Below are 19,255 nucleotides of genomic sequence, written 5' to 3'. Positions count from 1 at the left end.
ATTTAAACTTAACAGTTTTAAAATTTATATTTATACGAAGTTGACAAGTGAAGGTAACGCGCGAGTATGAGTACAAGTATTGCGAGTTAGGACTATAATCCATATTATTCTTTTATTCAAATATTGATGAGTGGCTGAGTTTTCGACAAGTGGATACCTAATTGTCACCGGTATGTAATATAATATAATTATCGGGTCCGTTTCATAGCCAGCGTTTTTCGATTTATATCTTAGTAGGCGTCGACGACACAATGGTGCAAATTAGTTCAAGCAAGTCGGCGAGTAGGAACTTATATACCTAATATAAATCGAAAAACTCATATGATACGTATGCATGGCTGCAAAAGGGCCGTACATATTATATTAATAATAATATAATACTTTTTATTTTGCAATATTTCTATTGTTATTTTAGTCTCAAGAGTCAAGACATATTATCCCTATCAAGTTTTCAGTTGACACCGAGGGGCTGTTGAGGACCTATCAATTTCAGTTATATATGTTCTAGTGTTGTTCTTGGTTAGTATTTAGAACATTATTATTATTTTATTGTTTTTACTTTTTTATGTTGTAACATCATACTATTAGTGTCAGTTGTATACTTAATTTTAATTTATACCGTACCATTGTTGTTGTTGGTGATCAGTCATTTTTTAAGGCCCTTCTCTTGTTATTATCTATTATCATTACAGAGTATAAAGTTGTCAGGTAGGTAGATAAACTGTTTTTGAAATATTTAGTTTAGAAAATGTCTCTTGCTTTAAGCAAGTCTACTAAACGTAGACGATGTTTGGAAGAGATCGAGGAGTTAGCTTTAGCCATTGATAGCAATGCTCCTTCCAATAATCATAATTATAATGATCAACCTAGTTCATCCGAACAGCATATTATATCACGTAAGCTATCTAATAATATTATTAATGAGTGTGACCCTACATCTATTCTTTTTGCAAGTAACCATAATGAAGAAATTGATCCAAACTTAATAGCTGACATAAATCTAAATGGTACAAATATTTTTGTTTCTAATTTTTCATCAGATTCTGATTATAGTGATTCAGACTATAGTGAAAAAGTGTTAACTAACATTATTAAATGGGCTATTCAACATAAAATATCAAACTTGGCTTTATCTGATTTGTTAAAAGTATTGAAAACTAATCATAAATGTTTTGATTATTTTCCAATAGATGCCAGAACATTATTAAAAACTAATGTTAGTAAACAGCCATTACAAATTCAAAATATGAATCCTGGTATTTTTCATTATTTTGGATTAGCTAATGGCATAAAATCGGTCATTGGTCCAAATGTATTTTCTGATGACACAATTAAATTACAATTAGGAGTAGATGGTTTACCTTTGACTAAATCCACCAATAGCCAGTTTTGGCCAATTCTCTGCTATATTTCTAATTTTAATAATACCTAGTCATGTGTATTTTTGGTTGGTCTGTATTGGGGTACAGAAAAGCCACAAGATAGCAATTTGTATTTATCAGAATTAGTAGCCAAATTAAAAGGATTATGTTTTAATGGTATTGATCTACCTAACCTGTTGGTAAAAAAAAAGTTTATGTTGAAGCTATTTGTGCTGATGCCCCAGCCATATGTTATATATTAAAGACCAAAGGGCATACAGGGTTTTCTTCTTGCATTAAGTGTTCAATTACAGGAGTATTTTTAGAAAGAAGGGTTTGTTTTCCTGAAACCGTTTTCAACAAGCGTGAAGAATTTCTTAATAGACAAGATGAAGACTATCAAGTTCATAATACTATTTCCATTTTGTCCGAAGTACCCAATATAGACATGGTATATAGTTTTCCACTGGATTATATGCATTCGGTTTGTTTGGGAGTTGTTAAAAAAAATATTTTGTTATGGTTGGGTACTTTGAAAAACTCACCATTATCAGTTTGATTACCAAGCCAGAGTGTTAAATTAATATCGAATAGACTAATGCATTTAAAATCTAACATAACTCGTGATTTTGCTAGGATTCCAAGAGGGCTAAATGAAGTTTTGAGATGGAAAGCTACAGAGTTTAGGACTTTCATATTGTATACAGGGCCTGTAGTACTTAAATCTATTATTAGTCCTGAATGTTATGAACATTTTCTATGTTTGCACGTGTCTATGACTGTTCTTTTAAGTCCCGCTCATGGATATCTTTTAAATTTTATTGATAAGCTATTGAGTTACTATATAAAAAAAATTTGGTGAAATTTATGGTGAAGAATTTTTGTCTCATGATTTGCATGCACTTGTCCACCTTTGTGATGACTATAACAAATTTGGGCCACTTGACAACTGTTCTTGTTTTATGTTTGAAAATTTCATGCAGTTTTTAAAAAAAATGGTCAGAAGCAAAGCTAGACCTTTAGAGCAAGTTATTAAGCGTAACGAAGAATTTAATAAGTTTAGTAGACTTGAAATTACTTGTACTCAAAAAACTGAAAATGAATGTAAAAATATACATAATGAAGAACCATTAATTGAAGGCTGTTCATCGCCACAATTTAAAATTGTATCTATGAAAAATGTTCTGATTAAGATAAGATCATTATCTGATTGTTATATTGGTTATTTTAACAGTAACAAAAAGCTTATTATTATGAATGTTGTAAATATTTGTTACCATCGTGAAAGTCAAGCAAATGTATTTTTGGGAAGGATTTTCAATACTGTTAAACCATTTTACACTCAACCGATAGACAGTTTAAAGTTAGGAATTGCTTCCGTTTCTGATTTGTCAGATGATTTGATGATTTGATGATTTGCAACATTAATACAATTAATTTAAAAAAGTATATGGCACTTTACCTAAATGATGACATTAATATTAAAATTGTTTTTCCGATATTACACTCAAAATAGTTATAGTTTTCAAGAATAAATTGTATTTTTATATTATAGTTTTTACTTTGAATGTTGTATTAGTTTATTTTTATATCTATTTATATTAAATGAATGTAATATGATCTGTATGCATTGATTATTTTAATTTGTATACAGCTTGTCATGGAGTCATTGTATTCAGTAGTCCATTTTATAAATGAAAATACTGTAGATTGTGTCCCCCCCAGTAATTGGATTAAGGATAATACCTGTGCCTGGCCGTTTAACCAAAACCATGCTAGAAGAATGATTGAACAAAAATATCAACCAAATAATAAAGAATTTACTTATTTTAAAATAAGAATCCTTAGTTCTGGTATAAGTGAGTTGTATTATTTTAATTTTAGTTTTATGACAAATGTTTGTAGTTATAAATATAAGGTATAACTGTCTATCAAATTAACAAAATTAACACTTTGTCTACATTTGTCATTATAGAAACTTTAGAAGAAGCAGATTTTAAAGCTAATAAAGCTCAAAATACAACAGACCTATCTGATGATGACAATAATAAAAAACGAATTAAAATAAATAAAGTCTGTGGAATGTCCTATGTACAATTCAGGTAACATAATTTAATGTGTTTTATATGTAAAATATTTTAGTAGTTTTGTCGTTATAATATATTATTAACTTTAGTTAGTATTATAGAACTAAATATTATAGGCAGTACACTAGTTATCTATACTAATATTATAAAGAGGAAAGATTTGATTGTTTGTATTAAATAGGCTCCGAAACTACAGAACCGATTTAAATGAAATTTGGTACATAGATAGCTTAGACACTGAGAAAAAACATAGGCTACTTTTTATTACTAAAAAAGGGCTGTAATGGGCTTAAAGGGGCTATACTGGTTCGAATTGAAAAATTATTTTTTTGTTGGATAGTCCATTCATTGAGGAAAGTCATAGGCTATATAACATCACGCTAAATTCAATTAATAGAAATGCTCAAACAGGGATTTTGAGATTTATGATGGAAATATTTGTTTATAAATGATTGCTATTGGTTATAGGAGAAATAATTAATAGAAATAGTATTTATTTATTATTGGTTGCTATTGGTTAATCGGGAAGATCAGGTACAAGCATGCATCAAATCGAATTTTCACACATTGCCTACCAGGGTGGCTGAGTTGCACTTACTGCAGTGAGTTACACCAAAAAGGAGTTGAACAATCACAATTTGTTTAAGAGTTGTCATTTTTTACGGGCCACAATATACGCTATACCTACGATAACCGCAGGTAGATTGCCTACCTGATAATATACTGCTGCGAATCAGAATTTTTATTCCAGGCATCAGAAAAGTTAAGATAAATTTTGAACACCGTACACCGAATATTAAATAACGAATTGAACAAAGTTTGAGTCATATAGAGTTGGTACATTTAACGGGCAACGAAGTGCACAGGATCAGCTAGTTTATAATATATTAATATATATATTAACAATAAATATTTTTTAATTTTTAGATTCTGATGGTAGTGGCATTGGCACAATGTGAAAGAAAAATAAGAATACTCAAATAAATCTGTTGAAAAAAAAAATGGTTGGTCTCCTTCTCCAAAAGAAATTGAAGGTATTATTATTGTATTTGACTGTAATATGCAATTTAATTAAAACTCATTATCATAATATTTTAACCTGATATAATTAATATATTATATAATTTTGGGGGCTGAAGGCACATTATCTTTCAAAAGGAAACTTACATTTGGATTTGATAATTTAAAAAAAAAAGCTAATCCACTGAAAAATATTAGTCATCATATAAGTTCTCTCAAAAGTCCAGGTAAAATATAATTATTTCTAAATAAAATAATAATAATTTGTTTAAATTATATGTGCTGTGAGTTTTGAAAATTGAAATATAAAATAATAATATAGGATTATCAAAATGCCAGTATATGCAAAATTACTTAAAATATGTTTCATAATATTATGCTGCCCTATAGATGCTGAAAAATCTACATTGTTAAAAAGAAACAATTTTGATGAAAAAAACCATACACAGAGATCATCATTCTCGCATCTTATGATTAATTCAGATGACGGTAAGAAAAAAAAAACATCAATGTAATATAATGATTATCTAAAAATTTTCTAGAACACCAGGCACTCTTTATTTACTATTTTTATTGTTTTAATCAATATTAACTTAAATTTTTTATTTTATTTACAGTATGTCCTATAGATGCTGAAAAATCTTCATTGTTGAAAAGAAACTGTTATGATGAAAGTAACAACACACAGACATCATTATTCTCACCTGCTATGATTAATTCAGATAATGACGGTAAAAAAAAATAATGTATAATGATATTTAAACATTTTCCAGTCCACCCTATATTTACTATTTTTATTGTTTTAATCTATATTAACTTAAATTTTGCACTTTTAAAGTATAATTAATAGTTGTTTCCTATAAGTATATTGACCTAACATTTTGTTTGAAAAATATAATTATATATATCATAATATATTACTTTGAACCTAATGATCTACGTAAATTGTCATTAGTTCCATTGTTTTCAGTGTTAAAAAATAACATTGAAAAATATCTAAAATTTATAGTACTTGGTAAACTAGAAATTTACTGATTATTTAATACTGAATAAATACTAAATACTAAAAAATTAATGTAAATCTAAAAAAAAATTAATTTTCAGAGGCTGGAGGGACATCATTTTTTAGCAGAAAACTTAAATTTAAAACTGATTATTCTATAGAAAGAAGAAATCATATGGATAATATTAGATACATTAGTCCTCGCAATAGTCCTGGTAAAGTTATACATGAATAAATAAAACAAGTCATAAGAATTTTGTACCTCTAATGATTAATGATTATTATCTATTAAAATTATTGTTTGATACCAGATCAATCACTAAATCACAACAGTGTCTGAAATAAGTTGTATAATAATGTTACAGTTTTTTCTAACAATGAAGTTCCTTTTGATCTGGAGAAATCCACTGGAAGAAAATCATTTTCATTATGTGAAGATCATGATGCGATCAATGGTAAGTATATTATTGGTTCCATACACTAGGATTAATTTATAGAATATTCTGTTTTTTACTTTTAGATAAAGAGTTCAAAAAACAAATCATAAGACATGTTATGTATTTCAAAGTAATGCTGAAACATATTACAAACACACTAACAAATAATCACTATGAATTGTTAGAGAGAGTACAATCAATTGAAAAGTTTCTGGAGGATAAACCAACTAAATTTTATGAACAAACAAATGTAGACATAAACTGTATGTCCGATTGCTCTATACCAGTAGATAATGTAGTGGATTTAAACACTTTAGAGGACAAAACTTTGGGCGATCAAGAATTCAAAAAAGCTTTGGTAAGTATATTATATTTTAAATAACTAGAAAAGTAAAACAGAATTATAATTAATTATATTTATAGATAAATGAATTATCACATGTTGGAGGGAAAAATGTAAAAACGGCCGTGAAGAGAATCATTTCAAAACTATTTACAAATTGTTTTCTTGCGGACTATTCATTTACTGGTAAAAAGGGAAAAAAGAAATTTTGCGATTTGTTTATATTTCCAATTATTTTAAGTAAGTATGTGGAAAATATAAATCAATTTATATAACACTTGTAATTTGGCCCTCCATATTACATATTGGGCCCCTGTACTAAATGTTTGTCCAGGCACTTTTTTCACAATATATTTAAATATCAAAATATTATTTTATAATATCTGATTCAGTTAATATAAAATATCTAAAATTACAAAATCATTTTAATCAGGCCACGGGCCCTAAAATACCTGGGCTCCTGTATTCCAGGTCCAAACTCTCCGCCCATTCGGGAGCCCTGCTTGCAAGCTTGATACTTAATTCTTTCAAGAATTTTAATTATATTGATTAGGTTGTAGTTATTTAGTTATTTTGTTCCTTTTTTTGTGTAGCTATGTATGAATAAATAAGATTAGATTGGTGTCAGCCACCAATTTAAATTAAATTAAAATATTATTATTATTTAAATACCTATATATCAAGATTCTATAGGGTCAAGGCTCAAAATTACTTCTAAATTCTAATAATCATTAGTTGAGCAGAATATTTTTGTAAACCGATAACTGCTTATTATGTTGTTATGTGCAATAATCTGTAATGTAACCACAATTAATAGGGAATATTTAAACACCTATCCAAAAGCTCAAAATGTATTATAAATATATCAATTATATGACTTTTTTTATCTTTTTAGAATCCATAAAAAAAACAAGTAAAATTCAAAAGTGCAAGTGATCATGAAATAGAAGAACCGTTAAAAATATATTTGGCTCAAGCACCCTTTGCAGATAAACGTTCAAAAACTCTTAAAATATAATTAAATTATGATTAATATGTAACACTTTTTTTTCTAAAACTAAATAAATTTTCTTTTTATCAATTGTAATGTTTTTTTTTATTTAGTTTTGTATAGGTATGAAAGCGTGTGTGGATGTTTTTACTTTCATACATTATTAGTTTACTTATATTTTGCTTATTAAAAAAGTAACTATTGCTATTTTAATGAGGATCACTGTGGTCAAGACAATTTAAGCGGAACAATTGATCACTGAACGTCTGAACCATAATTTTAAAAACTAAATAAAATGGTTGAGTAATATGAATAAATCAAAATATTAATATATAGCTGCAGTATATCACAATAGTGTTAGGTAAATATAAATCAATATTGACTAAATATCAATTAAAAACATTAATTTATTATAGGTAAAAAAATATTGAATAAATAATAGTTAACAATATTAATTAAATAAATAATTTTGGTTCATTCCATATTTACTTAATAATATTAATTATTTAAAAATGTATGTTTTTAATGTTTATAAATAAATATTGGGTTAACACTAATTAAATGATAGTTTGTTACTTGGTACCATATGTGTACTAATTTTCAGAATCATTGAATGTTTTGTTACGTTCTGCCCTATAAAGGGTTAAAGAATGATTATTCATAGGGCACCAAGATATAAATTTTCAAGTCAATACAAAATATTCAACTAGAGTTACAGTACTAAAAAAAAAAAAATTGAAGGGAGGTGTTGGCACCCGCAGGCAAATAGATTTTAGAAAACAAAATAAAATTTGGAAAAAAATTTACAGTAGAAACACACATTACGCAGTTCAAACTTAAATAAACAGAAAAAACTATTTCAAATATTTAGTTCATTAAAGAATGATTATTCATGGGGCGCCAGATTGTCAATGTTTAAAAACATAAAAAAAAAAAATTGAAGGGAGGTGTTAGCGCCCGCAGGCAAATAGATTTTAAAAAACAAAAAAAAAATTCGGAAAAAAATTTAGCAAAAACCTATTCAAAATATTTAGTTCATTAAAGAATGATTATTCAGGGGGCACCAAGTTATCAATTTTCAAGTCAATACAAAATATTCAACTAGAGTTACAGTACTAAAAAAAAAAATTGAAGGGAGGTGTTGGCGCCCGCAGGCAAATAGATTTTAGAAAACAAAAAAAAATATTTTGAAAAAAATTTACAGTAGAAACACACATTACGAAGTTCAAACTAAAATGCCCCGAAACTTAAACAGAAGAAACTATCAAAATATTTAGTTCATTAAAGAATGATTTTTCATGGGGCTCAAAGTTATCAATTTTAAAGTCAATACAAAATATTCAACTAGAGTTACAGTACTAAAAAAAAAAAATTGGAGGGAGGTGTTGACGCCCGAAGGCAAATAAGTTTTAGAAAACAATAAAAAAATTTAGAAAAAACTATTTAAAATATTTAGTTCATTAAAGAATGATTATTCATGGGGCACCAGGTTATCAATTTTCAAGTCAATACAAAATATTCAACTAGAGTTACAGTACTAAAAAAAAAAATTGAAGGGAGGTGTTGGCGCCCGCAGGCAAATAGATTTTAAGAAAACAAAAAAAAAATTCGGAAAAAAATTTAGCAAAAACCTATTCAAAATATTTAGTTCATTAAAGAATGATTATTCAGGGGGCACCAAGTTATCAATTTTCAAGTCAATACAAAATATTCAACTAGAGTTACAGTACTAAAAAAAAAAAATTGAAGGGAGGTGTTGGCGCCCGCAGGCAAATAGATTTTAAGAAAACAAAAAAAAAATACGGAAAAAAATTTAGCAAAAACCTATTCAAAATATTTAGTTCATTAAAGAATGATTATTCAGGGGGCACCAAGTTATCAATTTTCAAGTCAATACAAAATATTCAACTAGAGTTACAGTACTAAAAAAAAAAATTGAAGGGAGGTGTTGGCGCCCGCAGGCAAATAGATTTTAGAAAACAAAAAAAAATATTTTGAAAAAAATTTACAGTAGAAACACACATTACGAAGTTCAAACTAAAATGCCCCGAAACTTAAACAGAAGAAACTATCAAAATATTTAGTTCATTAAAGAATGATTTTTCATGGGGCTCAAAGTTATCAATTTTAAAGTCAATACAAAATATTCAACTAGAGTTACAGTACTAAAAAAAAAAAATTGAAGGGAGGTGTTGGCGCCCGCAGGCAAATAGATTTTAGAAAACAAAAAAAAATATAAGAAAAAACTATTCAAAATATTTAGTTCATTAAAGAATGATTATTCATGGGGCACCAGATTGTCAATGTCTAAAAAATTTGGCTAGAGTTAAAAACATAAAAACAAAAAAAATTGAAGGGAGGTGTTGGCGCCCGCAGGCAAATAGATTTTAAGAAAACAAAAAAAAATATTTTGAAAAAATTTACAGTTAAAACACACATTACGAAGTTCAAACTAAAATGCCCCGAAACTTAAACAGAAGAAACTATCAAAATATTTAGTTCATTAAAGAATGATTTTTCATGGGGCTCAAAGTTATCAATTTTCAAGTCAATACAAAATATTCAACTAGAGTTACACTACTAAAAAATAAAATTGAAGGGAGGTGTTGGCGCCCGCAGGCAAATAGATTTTAAGAAAACAAAAAAATCAATTCGGAAAAAAATTTAGCAAAAACCTATTCAAAATATTTAGTTCATTAAAGAATGATTATTCAGGGGGCACCAAGTTATCAATTTTCAAGTCAATACAAAATATTCAACTAGAGTTACAGTACTAAAAAAAAAAATTGAAGGGAGGTGTTGGCGCCCGCAGGCAAATAGATTTTAGAAAACAAAAAAAAATATTTTGAAAAAAATTTACAGTAGAAACACACATTACGAAGTTCAAACTAAAATGCCCCGAAACTTAAACAGAAGAAACTATCAAAATATTTAGTTCATTAAAGAATGATTTTTCATGGGGCTCAAAGTTATCAATTTTAAAGTCAATACAAAATATTCAACTAGAGTTACAGTACTAAAAAAAAAAAATTGGAGGGAGGTGTTGACGCCCGCAGGCAAATAAATTTTAGAAAACAATAAAAAAATTTAGAAAAAACTATTTAAAATATTTAGTTCATTAAAGAATGATTATTCATGGGGCACCAGGTTATCAATTTTCAAGTCAATACAAAATATTCAACTAGAGTTACAGTACTAAAAAAAAAAATTGAAGGGAGGTGTTGGCGCCCGCAGGCAAATAGATTTTAAGAAAACAAAAAAAAAATTCGGAAAAAAATTTAGCAAAAACCTATTCAAAATATTTAGTTCATTAAAGAATGATTATTCAGGGGGCACCAAGTTATCAATTTTCAAGTCAATACAAAATATTCAACTAGAGTTACAGTACTAAAAAAAAAAATTGAAGGGAGGTGTTGGCGCCCGCAGGCAAATAGATTTTAAGAAAACAAAAAAAAAATACGGAAAAAAATTTAGCAAAAACCTATTCAAAATATTTAGTTCATTAAAGAATGATTATTCAGGGGGCACCAAGTTATCAATTTTCAAGTCAATACAAAATATTCAACTAGAGTTATAGTACTAAAAAAAAAAATTGAAGGGAGGTGTTGGCGCCCGCAGGCAAATAGATTTAAGAAAACAAAAAAAAATATTTTGAAAAAAATTTACAGTAGAAACACACATTACGAAGTTCAAACTAAAATGCCCCAAAACTTAAACAGAAGAAACTATCAAAATATTTAGTTCATTAAAGAATGATTTTTCATGGGGCTCAAAGTTATCAATTTTCAAGTCAATACAAAATATTCAACTAGAGTTACAGTACTAAAAAAAAAAAATTGAAGGGAGGTGTTGGCGCCCGCAGGCAAATAGATTTTAGAAAACAAAAAAAAATATAAGAAAAAACTATTCAAAATATTTAGTTCATTAAAGAATGATTATTCATGGGGCACCAGATTGTCAATGTTTAAAAAATTTGGCTAGAGTTAAAAACATAAAAACAAAAAAAATTGAAGGGAGGTGTTGGCGCCCGCAGGCAAATAGATTTTAAGAAAACAAAAAAAAAATTCGGAAAAAAATTTAGCAAAAACCTATTCAAAATATTTAGTTCATTAAAGAATGATTATTCAGGGGGCACCAAGTTATCAATTTTCAAGTCAATACAAAATATTCAACTAGAGTTACAGTACTAAAAAAAAAAATTGAAGGGAGGTGTTGGCGCCCGCAGGCAAATAGATTTTAGAAAACAAAAAAAAATATTTTGAAAAAAATTTACAGTAGAAACACACATTATGAAGTTCAAACTAAAATAACCCGAAACTTAAACAGAAGAAACTATCAAAATATTTAGTTCATTAAAGAATGATTTTTCATGGGGCTCAAAGTTATCAATTTTAAAGTCAATACAAAATATTCAACTAGAGTTACAGTACTAAAAAAAAAAAATTGGAGGGAGGTGTTGACGCCCGCAGGCAAATAAATTTTAGAAAACAATAAAAAAATTTAGAAAAAACTATTTAAAATATTTAGTTCATTAAAGAATGATTATTCATGGGGCACCAGGTTATCAATTTTCAAGTCAATACAAAATATTCAACTAGAGTTACAGTACTAAAAAAAAAAAATTGGAGGGAGGTGTTGACGCCCGCAGGCAAATAGATTTTAGAAAACAAAAAAAAATATAAGAAAAAACTATTCAAAATATTTAGTTCATTAAAGAATGATTATTCATGGGGCACCAGATTGTCAATGTTTAAAAAATTTGGCTAGAGTTAAAAACATAAAAACAAAAAAAATTGAAGGGAGGTGTTGGCGCCCGCAGGCAAATAGATTTTAAGAAAACAAAAAAATCAATTCGGAAAAAAATTTAGCAAAAACCTATTCAAAATATTTAGTTCATTAAAGAATGATTTTTCATGGGGCTCAAAGTTATCAATTTTCAAGTCAATACAAAATATTCAACTAGTTACAGTACTAAAAAAAAAAAATTGGAGGGAGGTGTTGGTGCCCGCAGGCAAATAGATTTTAGAAAACAAAATAAAAATTTGGAAAAAAATTTGACAGTATGAATACACATTACAAAGTTCAAACTAAAACGTCCCGAAACTTAAACAGAAAAAACTATTTAAATATTTAGTTCATTAAACAATGATTATTCATGGGGCTCCAAGTTATCAATTTTCAAGTCAATACAAAATATTCAACTAGTTACAGTACTAAAAAAAAAAAATTGGAGGGAGGTGTTGGTGCCCGCAGGCAAATAGATTTTAAGAAAACAAAAAAAAAACTCGGAAAAAAATTTGACAGTATGAATACACATTACAAAGTTCAAACTAAAATGTCCCGAAACTTAAACAGAAAAAACTATTTAAAATAGTTAGTTCATTAAAGAATGATTATTCATGGGGCACCAGATTGTCAATGTTTAAAAAATTTAACTAGAGTAAAAATCATAAAAAAAAAATTGAAGGGAGGTGTTGGCGCCCGCAGGCAAATAGATTTTAAGAAAACAAAAAAAAATATTATGAAAAAAATTTACAGTAGAAACACACATTACGAAGTTCAAACTAAAATGCCCCGAAACTTAAGCAGAAAAAACTATTCAAAATATTTAGTTCATTAAACAATGATTATTCATGGGGCACCAAGTTATCAATTTTCAAGTCAATACAAAATATTCAACTAGAGTTACAGTACTAAAAAAAAAATTTGAAGGGAGGTGTTGGTGCCCGCAGGCTAATTAATATTAGAAAACAAAAAAAAAAGTTAGGAAAATTTTACTTTAACACGCTTTAGGAGTACACGGGTACTCAGCGTACTCCCAGGTATGACCGGTTAATCTTGAAAAATATTTATACAAAAAAATCTACTAGAGTTCAATGAATTGAAAAAAAAATTGTTTGAGAAATCTGTGTGAAATAACACTAAACAAAAGAAAACGCTGGAAGCTAAATACTGCAATACATATTAAGTACAATCAAAAAACTAGGTATTGTTTACATTATAAAAATACGAACAGTTATTATGATCAGAGGTGTATCACCGTAATATATGTATTAGAAAATGTATAAAAACAAATGTAATTTATAAAGGATGCAAAAAAATTAAATCAGAAAAAGGTCCTGCACGGACTCTATTACGTGATTGTAATTTATGAAGGACATAATATAATGTTTAATTTAAAATAATATTGTGTTTGGCTGGGTCTACACTTCTACAGTCAATATTAAATAACAAACTATAAAGTCTAAATGCAAATAAAATCATAGTCAGATATCTGTTTTAGTCTTTGTAAATATGTGCAGAATAAAATTAGATTTAGTACAATGTAAAAAAATGTGGAAAGAAAACCCTGAGAATTCTTTGACAGTAGCATAATAAAACACAATACTATATATTAAATTAAAACTATTGATTTTATACATTTTCTATTTACAAAAGCTCATAAGTATTGAAAACCTTATAAAATCCTAACAAAATTATATTTTGTTATATTTTAAAATACATTTTATAATTTGTTGTGTTAAAAAAATCATTATTTAATGTTGGCTGTATTTAAGTTTTAAAAACTATACTGGTACAACTCTAGCTGACAGTCTTTAAGACCGTGTTAAAAACTATAATAATTAGTTAACGTCTAATTTACTGTCCTATCCTAACCTAACCTAACATAACCAAATTAGTAATATTTAAATATTTTCTTTCATTGTTATGTTTACAATATCGAATACCTTTATAGTTAGTAGGAAAAGATCATCGCAAAGCTCACGACCAGTGATTGTAGTCGTCTATCATTACAATAGCTTCAACTAACCTTAGGTTTCCCAAACTAGCTTCTTATGACTAATTACATTAGGACACTTTGAATAGAAAGTTCCTGAGTTGCAGGTTGCTGAACTTATAAGTGATTGATTATCAAGTTGATCCTAAGATTGTTGACACCTTAGTTCCCCTCGAAGACCGCTGGTAAGACTATTACCATATACTATTATGTCCTATCCATTATGTTATATCTATATTATCTATGATGGAGCCATACCCAGCTCACTCGTGTAAACAATTTGAAGCACATAAAAGCGATTAATAGAAGTCTCTATTAATGATAATATGAAATCCCAGACCTGTCCCCCACACTCTGATATTAAGAGCCCAGCCCACCTTCATATTCTCTATGCAAAAAGTAAATTTAAGACAAATTTGTAAATCAATGCACAGTCTCTCTATTGTACTAATATTTGTGATTTCATTAATTTTCAGTATTTTGTATAATTAGTAATAATTAGTAAACCTAACCTACAGAGGCAACCTTGAGGCATTTCCTTTTAGGAAATTAATTAAATCCTAAAACATAACTCTTAATTCAAGAGTTTGTAACTAATACAATCATAATATAATATGAGTATAGTACATTACGTAATATTTTTTTATAATATTTACTGTTAGTGAAATATTAAGTTTGTATTTCTAATATAATATATGTTATGATATTTATGGACGACACTTGCACCATGGCCCCTCGATATAGTAATGTGGCGACCCGGCACATCTCTTTTAGATAAATGATTAAATACTTAATCAAGTCTTCCAATTTACTAAACATTTATGTTTTGTAGATAATTTGAAGAAAAATTTAAAACTGAAGAGAGACTGTGTGAATTAACAAAATTTGTGGTATGAAATGTTTATTTGAACACCTGTTATAATGTATTATATTGAACTTAAGTTAATTTTTTATAATGTACTATAGTAAACATTTGAACGTTTATTACAATATACGTATATTATACATAGATTTCAAGTATGATTTTTTTAGTTTTTTTTTTGATAGTTACCTATCTACTACAATACAAGACACTTTATTTTCATATTTTGAAGCAATATTATATGTTTTGGATTATTTAGATCTATATAAACTAAATTTCAGACCCATAGTTTAGTTTTTAAAGTTTGTATGATCAAAGTATATAATATAATTGCATGTTTTCATGATTTCTTCGTATTTATGCTTATTTTCTTAAAATGTTTTTATATTTTCGGTTCATCCGTTACCTACCTACCGAGTGTGTAAATAAAGAATTTTTTTTGTAAACCAATTTGAATTATTATTTATTAATTTAAAAAAATTTTAATAAAAACGTTTTCATTCAGTATTTTTTTGAATATTTTATTATTTTTAATATTTTTGAATATTTCAGTGCATATATTTGCCTGTCTTTAGTGCATACAGGCAGGCAAATATTTAACACTTAAGAGGATGTCAGATTTTTAGCGCACCATTTATTTCTCTCTCCGACCCACGCACAATCATTTTAGTGTTTTCTTAATCGTACATTTGGTATGCTATGCGTGGGTCAAAGATGGAAAACAAATAGTGCGCTGACATCCCAACCAGCAACAAGTTTACACGAGTGAGCTGGGTATGGCTCCATCATAGATAATAAAGATATGGATAGGACATAATGGTCTTATCAGCGGTCTTCGTGCTTCGAGGGGAACAATTGAGGCCAAATAAATTAGTATACTCATACCGAGTATCGACTATCAATATAAAGGAGCCTCAATTGCCTTCCCCTCCGGGAACGCGGCCTCAAATGTATTTAACATAGGCGTGGACTATCCATGGTGTCAACAATCAGAGGATCAACTTGATAAACAAACACTTAAGTTCGGCAACCTGCAGCAACTCAGGATCTTTTTATTCTGAAAAGTGTCCTAATGAGTCATAAGAATGTTAGTTAGGTAAACCTATGGTGAGTTTAAGCTAGTGGCCTTTGCAATTCAAAATCTTTTCCTACGTATTCGGCATTGTTAACATAACTATTCTACCTTTACACTTTTTCTTCCCCCGTCTCTCACAGCTATATACAGGTTCAGCCACTCTCATTCCACACCTCCATATGATCGGTATTCTGTCTATCCATCTCTTCTTCAGTCTTCTCGCCCCTCATTTCCCACCTAAATTAACTAACTTCTATAGCCACTCTCACTATCTCTTATCATACAGTGACCGAACCACCTAAACCTATTCTCTCTTGTTTTCACTACAACCTACACTACCCTTAATTAATTAATTTCTTATTCCATCCTCTTTTGTACCTTAACACCTAACTTATTATTCTCATATCTGCTACCCTCACTCCACTTACCTACCCTAACCTTACATTTCTTTTTCATCTTTCCCTTTCATACACCAAACATTCTGAAATCCTGTTGACCCATTTCCTTATCTTCGCCATATTACACACTACCTAATTCCTATTCACCCAGTCTCTAGTTACCTACAAGTAATCGTACTTGATTATCGGTGAAAATATTTAAATATCATTGAGCGAATTCCCTACTCGAAAGAATTACTTAAAAAAATATCATACCTCCCAATTTTCTAATTTTTAACACGACTTTATTGATAGCCGGAATAGTGTTATACCAGTATAATTACAATACAAATATTGAACAATTTCGGGCAATACATCCTTTGATCAATTAACAATAATAAAAAAAAAACCTACTGAGAAATAAGAAAATACATACCCCGTGACGGAATCAAAATCTGCTACGAAACTTAGTCTTCGAAGCACTGAAACGTTCACACATTTCAATCTGCTTATGATATAATATTATTCCCAGTTTGAAAATTCCCGTATGCGCAGAAAATGTATGTTTCACATTTAACGAAAACTAAAACTATCGTGACGGAACGGAATTACGAAGAACGTATAAGACAAAAATAATCGTCACCAAGTGGTAGGTATAATCTGCTATGTACTTACAAATCATATTAAATAACATTGATCATTATGTACCTATTTTCTTATTTTATTAGGTAGGTATAAAAACCTACCTTATTCCTACTTATAAAAGCATTGCCTAATCATTGATTTCAAAATTTAAAAATTATTCTACTATAACAATAAATTAACAGTTGTAGGCAAAGTATTATAATTTAAGGTATTTTTCATAATATCCTTATTTTTGTACACCTATAACAACTGGATTTTAAAAACTACTCTACGCCTAGCGAGTATATAAGTTTGTCTGACAAAAAATATTTACATTACGTCTACCGCGTCAACAGAGTAGAAGGACAAAACTTACCTACGTAATTATTTATTCTTCCGGCGAAACGCGTTCCCTTCGAGTGTATAATATTGTCTAGTGTCAGAGCTGTGCATCTCCGCCAAGGAAAATGCATATCTTCGATCCAAAAGTTCAGTCTGGAAGTATTGAGATTAATGACATTTATAAAAATAGGCACCTAGCTCATAACCAGAATGGAACGAAATATGTGAGTACGTATTGGAATTCAAATTTACAATATAGATAACGGTTTTTTTACTTGGTAACCATTTATTTATTACTTGGTTTATTAACAAATTCTAATTGATATAAAATAGTAATTAAATAAAAATAGTTTTATTGATCCCAATACTTAAAAATAATGTTTCAAATAAAATAATAATAAGAATTAAAGAAATACCTATTAATTAATATGTATTACCTAAATAACAAAATAACTAAATAAATTCGTGTTTCTTTTTAAACATTTTCACGCCTCCTCTGTTACGAAATTGTGTCACTTCTCCTTACAGTAGCATAGGAGGTTATGAACACTTGAAATTGTGCATGTTAAAAAATCATCCATATCCTCCCCCCCCCCCCCTTGACAAAATCATTTGACTCGTTTAGCTACTTTTTGAATTAAGAATGTTACATTGAACATACAAAACTGTACCTACCTACCTACATAACAGGGGCGTATACAAGGGGGGGGGATGTGGGGGTCAGATCCCCCCCCAATAGGCCTTTTTTTAAATTTTATAAAATAGTGTTCTTAATGACTTAATGTAAGGAAATTACAAGGAAAAAAAATGGCAAGGATTTTTTGTAAATTTTTATTTTAACACATTCAACAATTAATTAAAAATAATTTACTTAATATTAATCAGTAATCATATATTTATTTCATATTCATATAATCGTATTATGTGATATTTGATAATATTATGTATATTATATATACAAGTATAATAAATTATTATAAGATAATAATATGTGGCAGACCAGCCACGGGCCGTCGCCAGTCGCCACCGTCACCGATATCAACGCGGCGGAAACGACGCCCGCATGTCCGTGCGTATAATAATACATTTTCCTATACATTAGAAAAAGAAATATAAAAATAGCTAAAAATAGCTTAAATAATAAATATTATTATCTAAAAACAAAAATCAACAACAAATATATTATTATTTATATATTAAATGTTGTACGAACAAGTCATAACTACATATAACTACTTGTAGAATTTAAAATAAAATGTATTGAATATATATATGTTTTATCATTTATTAGGTATTTAAATGTGCACATACCTAGGTTTAGGTATTTTTGTTCCATAATAATTTGTTTGCAACTGATCCCCCCCCATACAAAAGTTATGTATACGCCACTGCTACATAATAGTTATCAACCTATTAACCCATCAATAATATTATATTTTTTATTGTGTACACTAATCGATTGGTAAATACAATATAACGTTAAGTTATAAATAAGACATGGATTTAAATGCATTAAAAACAAGAAAAATGTCTTAAAATATTTAACTTCAACCCAAATAAATGTTCTATTTTCATTTTTCAATTCGTTGATAATATATGAAACGAATTCTTTGCTTGGAAAGCAATGTCATAGAAAATTCAGAAAATGCAGTTTATATTTAAATCCGTGGCATAATTATAAATAATAATTTCTGATGCATTGATGCTGAAGAGTGAGGGCGGTGGACAATCAGCCGTACCGAAATCTTACATCTTAAACACTTAATATAAACAATTTTTCACACACGCGTCATGGTATGAAAATAAAAAATATTTATAATTCATATTTATACCGATTTATGCCGATCTTCTATATTAATAATAATTATAAATATATAGCAATAACAAATCATTTTTGAATAGCGGCCCACCTGAAAGTTCCCAGTATCCCGCCGGCTCAGTCCGCCACTGGTTCA

General features: G+C 28.4%; 1 protein-coding gene across 2 annotated transcripts; it reads left to right on the top strand.

The window, feature by feature from the left end:
* Positions 1-3,048: 3,048 nt before the first annotated feature.
* LOC132943727 (uncharacterized) lies at positions 3,049-7,232 on the top strand. Of its 2 annotated transcripts, none has more exons than XM_061012801.1 (11): positions 3,049-3,220; positions 3,337-3,463; positions 4,376-4,482; positions 4,588-4,695; positions 4,859-4,957; positions 5,086-5,199; positions 5,573-5,686; positions 5,837-5,926; positions 5,992-6,266; positions 6,332-6,491; positions 7,147-7,232. In XM_061012801.1, exons 5-11 carry the CDS (start codon positions 4,939-4,941, stop codon positions 7,185-7,187), a joined length of 813 nt encoding a protein of 270 aa, XP_060868784.1. In that variant the 5' UTR covers positions 3,049-3,220; positions 3,337-3,463; positions 4,376-4,482; positions 4,588-4,695; positions 4,859-4,938; the 3' UTR covers positions 7,188-7,232. The 2 variants fall into 2 exon arrangements, with proteins under 2 accessions (XP_060868784.1, XP_060868783.1); XM_061012800.1 differs by having other exon boundaries at positions 3,917-4,482.
* Positions 7,233-19,255: the final 12,023 nt, after the last annotated feature.

This window comes from Metopolophium dirhodum, chromosome 4, assembly GCF_019925205.1.
Source record: "Metopolophium dirhodum isolate CAU chromosome 4, ASM1992520v1, whole genome shotgun sequence".
In the NCBI taxonomy this organism is placed as follows: Eukaryota; Metazoa; Arthropoda; class Insecta; order Hemiptera; family Aphididae; genus Metopolophium; species Metopolophium dirhodum.
The sequence above is the reverse complement of the archived record's forward strand: the minus strand, read 5'-3'. Positions and strand labels throughout refer to the sequence as shown.